Source organism: Zonotrichia leucophrys, chromosome 4A, assembly GCF_028769735.1.
Source record: "Zonotrichia leucophrys gambelii isolate GWCS_2022_RI chromosome 4A, RI_Zleu_2.0, whole genome shotgun sequence".
NCBI classification, from domain to species: domain Eukaryota; kingdom Metazoa; phylum Chordata; class Aves; order Passeriformes; family Passerellidae; genus Zonotrichia; species Zonotrichia leucophrys.
Genome location: NC_088174.1, coordinates 15,960,076 through 15,967,437, shown reverse-complemented (window position 1 = coordinate 15,967,437; position 7,362 = coordinate 15,960,076). Strand labels below are relative to the sequence as shown.

Genomic DNA, 7,362 nt, shown 5'->3' with positions numbered 1-7,362 from the left:
GTCAGGAATTCCAGCCTTGGCAGGCTGGTCCTGCTCCCCACCAGCCATGAACTCCACACACACTTCACTTGCCCATGCTGCACTGGCTGCAGCAGCAGCTCAGCTGGAAAAGCACTTCCATGTGCAAAGGCTGAGAGGCTTTTCCTTTGGAAATCAGGCTGGTACCAGATGAGCAAACAATATTATTGTGTTCATTAAGATATCACATCCTGTCAACACACAACATTGGCAATTGCATTTCAAATAGCTGTGCTTTCACAAATGATACAGTAAATTTAGAGAGTGTTTTTTGCTGTGTCCATGATCCTTCTCACTGGGCTTGTCCTGGAGTGGGAAAAGCTCCATTTGTAACCTCAGAACTGCAGTGACTCTTTATGCACAGAGGTGACATTGCTGACAAAGATTATCAGTGACCAACCCCCCTATCCTGAACAGTCTGACACTGCCTGTCTTCAAGCAGCCAAAGAGAAATACTCTGTCTTGGGAGTTTGCTTTGAAGAAGTCAAAACCAATTTAAGTGAAAACAAAACTTTCATTTGGTGAAAATTTCTGGTAATTTCAAAAAACCTGATAACTATAAAAAGCATGCAATTTACTTACCAGCTTCCACAAACCAGGAATCTTCATCCTGCAGGGTTTCTCCTCCCAGTGGCAGAGTTCTCATTTCCCTGTGTCTCCTTTCAACTGGGTTTGGTTTGGTGTAAGAGTCAGCACCTGTGAATCCAGGCTGTGGATTAAACACAATTGCTTTTCTCTTTCCCCTTTATGCTTTTTTCTTTTTTTCCCCCCAAGTTAGTATGGGCAGAACATAACATACTAGAAGAAATAAAGAATTACAGTCAGCATGTGAGGAATTATATTTTTTTTCCCTTGGAATGGAATTTCAATATTCAACTATAAAGAAAAAGCCATGAAAAGAATCAAGAGCTTTTTCCACTGCTTTGCACATTGTAAAGTCATTTCAACATTGTAATATAGGTGTCAAACGTTACTAAATCAGCTGTCAAATGCTACCAAACACTCACTTTGCACAGGTGTAAATGATCACATAAAATGCAAAGCACTGATCTGACACCAAAAATCTCTGTGTACCATTTCTGTCTTCAGCAGCTTTACAGAACTATCCAGAAAAATTCCAATGGGGAGTTTATTCCTTGTTTTTTAAGCATTTTTGGTCTGTTTTCCCACTTTTAGGGATGTGGTTTCCCCCTCTGCTCCAGCTGACACCAAGGAAGAGAATGCAACAATTGGCATGGAATAGCTTTGGACTGATCTACAAAGAACAATATTATGTTTCATAATAATGTTCCAAATGTTAAAGAATTTTTCCTGCCAAAAACTCTCTTTTGTAAGTGTCCAGCATCATCAACTGATGGCACACAGCTCAGGGAATAAACACTTTCAGCTAATGGCAGGAATTGTCAGGGGAAACACAAACCTGGTATTCCTCCCTGACACAGAATGAAACAGAGGATTAAAATAAAATGCCAAACCCTACCAGCACTGGAGCGAATTCAGGTTTATTTTTCATTTCTGTTAAACCTTTCCTCTCTTTTTAGCTAATTCATCTTGTTTCACTTAATGCCAGTGGTTTCTCCAGTTTGGCCACTCTGGTGGATGGGGGGACAATCCATTTCAGGCCTGTGGCTTTGGGTAACAAGGTAAAGCTCCAGGCAAATCCCAGATCCTGAAGGAGCATCCTGCAGGCTCCTTGCTGTGTCCAGCTCTCCAAAGGCAGGGCAGGGTGACCCCAAACCCCTCCCTGCCCTCTGCAGCACAGCCCAAAGGTGCCCTGGTCCATCCATGTGCTGCTGGGACATTCAAGTGATTCATGCAGAGCATTTGAATCAGGCTGTGTCCAGCAAAAACTCTTAATAACCTTAATGTCAGGGGTGTGGGACTGCAACATTCACTGTGAGGGAGCTGTGACACAAACCTCACCATAATGAAACCACTTCAGGTAACAACTCAGAAGGACTGAGTTTGTCTCCACTGTTTTACTTCGGATTTTCTCGTGAAAAATAAGTCTGGCCCACTGGGGGCTGAGTGAAGCACACAGTGATTAATTAGAGCTGGATGGATTTTGTATAGCTCAATATGAACATGTCACTTCTCTGGCTGCTCCATCTCCATCTTCCCTCTGACCAGCCAGAATTTATTCCAGAATTCTTGTTCTGGTACCAGGAGCAGCAGGTAAAATTTATTTATTTATATGTACACACAGCAAAACCCTCCCCTTTTCTCACCTTGGAGACAAAAAATTAATAGATGGTGAAAAGGGATCTACTCCTCATTGAATGCACATTTCAGTGTCCTTTCTGAAAGAGCTGTGAAAGCACTTTCAAACATGCAAGGCTGAATGTATGGTAAAATAGTTAAACTATTATAAAGCATCCAGTTTTTAAAGTATCACTTATCATAAGAACATTTTTATGTATGGTGCTCTATTTGCTTTCAGAGTTTTGGATTATGTCAACAGAATGACATAATGAAGATGTAGTAAAATCTTACTGCATTTGTAACAGAAACGCAGAAAAATGGGAGTTTTTATTTTAAAAAATGAGCTCCAAAGAGAATTTGCCCACACCCAAATGTTCATGCAAAGGATGCTCCGTTCCTACAGGAGACCCAAACAGGTCCAGGTCCAAAGGCAAGGGTGGGTGCAGCACCCACAGAAGCTGCAGCATTTGTGCTCTGCTGACACTGAACTGGCTCATTTCAATTGATTCCTTTGATGTACAATAACAAAGCAGCAGCAAATCATTATCCATCCATAATACATCATTATAAAAATACTTTTTTTACTGCCCTTCCATCTCAGCTTCAAATCATCAAAGACACCCTTATTTGCAGACAGAACTGAAGTCAGGTTGTTTATTACAGTGATTTTACATGTGCTTAAACATTAGCAGGATGCATTAGAAATGATGATAGCACATGGCCTGGCTTAGAAAAGCCCCTCTGTAAATTCCCTGCCCACCCCAGCAAGGGCAGCAGGGCCAGGGGGAGCTGCAGGACCCCAGCAGGAGCTGCAGGGAAGGTGGAAGTGCCTCCATCAGTGCTGCTGCTGCCAAAGGTTCCAGATCCAAGCCCAGGCTGGGAATTATCCCATGTGTATTCAGGGCTCAGAGCATGCACAGGCACAGGAGGGGTTGTGGAGATCAGCTGAAGCCATAAAGGAAATTTGTAACAATTCAGGTTAGCCCACATTTTGTCATGTTACTAAAAATAGTCTGTAAATAAATGTATTTACAGGCCACTTCCTTGTGGGCAGCAATTACCTCAAGCAGCATCCAGGTTTTAATGCACAGCCATGCTCTCGCTGTGGGCTGCTACAGACCCAGGCTTCCAATGGAGATTGGGCACTACTGATGCTCTGGGGTTTATGACGGTCTGCATTCCATCCCCCTGCACTCGGCCAAGATCAAGGATGGCTCCATGGCCACCCCACACCCCTGGGGAGGCTCCTGGGGAGCCAGAGCTGGCAGAGGGGCTGTGGGTGCTGCCCCCAAACACGCCCAGCTGAGCTCCCACTGCAGCCGGAGGGGCTGCCCGTGTCCCTCAGCCCCACAGCCAGACAAACCCACCCTACAACCCAACCCCAAGAGGTGCTGGGGCTGTTCCAGTGAGGAGGAGTGTGGTGGGGAAGGATGAGCCTTTAAAAGGCTTTAACACCTTCCTTCCACACAAGGTTTGTTCACTATTATATATCATTGCTCATTGCTGACACCCAAACCCCTCAGCCTCTTGCTTTGTCAATACTTACCAGGAGCCACCTAGTGAGGACTGAAAACAGAGTCAGTCTCTCCAGTTCATCAGTCTCCTAAATTCATTTGTCAGAATTTTGACATTTAAAACCAATCTGGGATGGGCAGAGCAGGAATCAACCTGTGCTCATCAACCCAGGCTCAGTGATGCCCTTATGGATTGTCTACACCAGTCACTGAGGGGGAAAATGCTCAAAAAACCTTTATGTGGATGAAAAGAAAGTGCAAAAATGTTGGTATTTTAAAGACTGAACTATTAGTTACATGAAGTCTTTTTAAACTTCACAATACTGGATAACTGAGCAAAGATCTCTGTTCAAAATCTGCCTTTCACTGCCAGCATTGGGTCAGCCAGAAATGCTGCAGCACCCCAAGGGCTGCTTCCACTCCTTTTAAAAATAAGATTTAGAATCAAGTCCAGCCCTCACTTCAGAAAATCCCACTGGAATTGAAACTAAAATTAATGTAATACCTAAAGGTCCAATTTAAGTTCTGCTGTTGCAATGTTTTATTCACACATGAGCATTTATTAAGAATCAGGAGGACTCACAATTCCTAATGCTCCTGTTTTTTGTATCATTCAACTTTTGATGGTTTGATCAATGGCAGCATGATTAATGCAGTTATTAGAACAGTTGTTATAAAATAATATTGAAAAAACCCCAATTTTTACATTGGAAGAATATTCTGATAAGTCATTTGATCACCTGTAGAATAGAGGGCAGCATTTCTTGCACTGACACTGGTTAAGGTAAAGATTTCTTTTAGGAACAAATAAAATCAGTGATTCTATTCCGCAGAGTCTGTTTACAAAAGTCTGCTAATGAGGAAAAAAAGCAGTGTTAAAAATGAAAGAAATTGTGAACATTCTACATTTAGATGCAGACAGAAGTAAACATAATCAGAGGGAATATATTCCCTGTAGATCTATTTAAAGGTCTTTTTTGGTTTTAAGTGACAGTGATTTATATTCAGGGCATGTGTGTGTAAACATGTGTACATAAACAGGAGTTTGCAAGGAAATAAGCACTGTGCCCTTGACCCAGGAATTAAAATAAAGAGGGAACAGGTGATCACTTAATTCCACCTGACTCAAACCAGCTTTCAGTACCATGCTTTGAGAAGGGAAGCTTTCAGCTGTTCTCAGTTTTCAAAGTTCAGAATCTGGAGCATACAATAATTAGGAAAATGTTTAATACCAACCCACCCTCTTTATTAAGTCATTTCTTCAAGTATTTTTAATAGTGCAAAATACTGGTTTGCATTAGTACAGTTACTATGGGAATTCACAGTCCAAAAAAAATCTTAAAAGATTTCCAAAGTCAAACAAAAAACTTTTTAATACTGTATTTTTAGCAAGAACATTTTTAACAAAGAATGTGTACTTTAACTTAATATGGTACAACAGAGAAACCATACTTAAAAGTTTCCATTATCTAACACTCTACTGCATATTCATTTTTCCATCTTAAAAGACCAAAAGCCAAGCTGAACTGAGCATTAAAAAAAAAAGCATCAATTATAATCCTCATATTACATCAGCTATTAGGGTTTAGCTCACACTTTTGAATCGGTCATCTAATGAAAGGACAATTTTTACATCGTTCTTTTAAAAAATGTACACACATTTCTTTTTAAAACGTAATATATATCGAGTATCTGCTTCAGTAAACAAAGCTTAATTTATAAACACAATCGAAACAGCTCCATGTTGAACAGTTTCAGTGATAAACTGGACTTGTATGATGTACAGCCAGTGAGGACCATTGTGGCTTAAAATCATTGTGCCATTGCTATTCAGTAATAGCCACCTCCTAAGGAAAAAAAAAAAAAGTTCTTTTTTGGGGCAGGGTGGGGAGGGGAAATAATTGATGTATGTGCTTAAAAATACTAAAACTCCTTTCTATCTCCAGGGACCTAAAAATGATCTGTTGTGACAGGCTTGGTTTGGTATGGTAAGCTTGTAAAAAGTCTCAGTATTTCTTAATACGGCAGTTTTCAATGCAGCAACAGTAAATTGCTTGAAATTGTCCTTCAAGTTTCATGCTACAAATCCTGTTCCTCACACAGTACTGAAGGCATCAAAGGTTGGAAGGGACATTTCTCAGGAACTATATAGTCTTCAAATAGTGGTCATTATACATTTCTCAGCAATAGGTGGTTCCTTCAGTACATGATGGTCGGCTTGATGTATGTTCTGTTTTCTGGAGGGAAACAAAAAAGAAGGAAAAAGTCAATTACACAGTTGAACATTTTATAATTAACTGACACTTAGGTGGCTTCCTCACTTGGTTGTGGATTTTTTTTTCCCTCAAGCCAAATGAACAGATCTAAAAGTGATAGAAACTAAACTGTCCATCACATGAGCAGGTTTTGTGTAGGAAAAGGAGGCACTGGGTGACAACAGTGGCCAAGCCCCCAAGAAAGGACAAAGACCCACCAGCACTTGCCCAAGTGTTTGCCAGCAATGGCTCAGGACAGGTTGCAAACTCTGATTTGGATTTTCTTCCTTTAAGGCATTTTTTTAATCAAACAGTCCCTTTCCCCCAAAGGCAGCCCGTGTTGGATTGCTGCCCCTGTGGGGCAGACCCAGGGACAAGGCACCAGCTCTGCCACACACCCTGCACAAAACCTGCCAGGGAACAGGGCGTTAAAACTGCACTGCTTTCAGAAAATGCAAATCAGGATCTGTTCTTGGAAAACTGTTCTTTCATTCAGAAACCACCACATTTCTCTTAAAATTCTATTTCTTTATTTAGAGAACGAAGCAGAAAAGCACTTCATAAAAATATTCCTAGTTATAGTACCTATCAACTGTGATTTTTCACATTAAGCAACTTTAAGCCCAGAGAAAAAATAAATATTGAAATGCCCACAGAAACTGAAGCTAACAAGAATCCATATTCCTGCTCATTATACAATGAATCATGAATCCACCCAGCTAAATCTGCAAGAACTGATCTGGAAGATGATAGCAAAATGATAATATGGAGCAGCATTTTGTATAATGTTGACATCTCTCCCATCACTGTTTTACATACGCCAATACCGAGCACTCCTAAGGAAAGAACAAGTATTGACCTGCAGACTGACACTGATCCTTGGAGCAATCTCCAAGTTTGCCACATTTCAATTTCAAAATGCATTTCAGCTATAATATGAGTGATTTATCATTTAGCAGTAGCTGTCAAAGTAACCTCCCAGATAAAACAAAAACATCTGGAACCATAAACAGAGGAGAGCAGTAGCTGAATTTTAATCCAAATCCGACATGTTCACTTCATTAGGAACAGGAAACAGCTAATTAGTAATTGAATGTTTTGTGGTTTTAAGGAGGCTCAGACTCTCCAAACTGAGATGATTTAATACGTATTTTGGATGTAAGCACAAATAAAGATCACAAGAGCCAGGGACATAACAACTCCAGAGGGATGTTTGGGAGCCTCCAAAGAAAGAACTAAAATTAGTTTCAGGCCATTGGCTGATGAAAATTCTTGTTTTAAACCTGGTGGGGAATTACTAAAGCCTGGGGGGGTTCAGCAGAAATGCAAGGATTGAGCACTGTGGGGTTTGTTTGTGGTTTGGGTTTTTTTTC

General features: G+C 40.8%; 1 protein-coding gene across 6 annotated transcripts in view; it reads right to left on the bottom strand.

Moving 5' to 3' along the window:
- Positions 1 to 5,064: 5,064 nt before the first annotated feature.
- The window catches only part of DACH2 (dachshund family transcription factor 2), a 242,185-nt gene continuing 239,887 nt past the window's right edge, over positions 5,065 to 7,362 (bottom strand). For 3 of the 6 annotated variants that reach the window (XM_064712714.1, XM_064712717.1, XM_064712719.1), the window contains exon 12: positions 5,065 to 5,971. In XM_064712714.1, coding sequence (XP_064568784.1) covers positions 5,915 to 5,971 — 57 coding nt within the window. In that variant the 3' untranslated portion in view covers positions 5,065 to 5,914. The remainder of the gene's footprint in view (positions 5,972 to 7,362) is intronic. The other 3 variants (XM_064712716.1, XM_064712715.1, XM_064712718.1) reach the window with 2 other exon arrangements.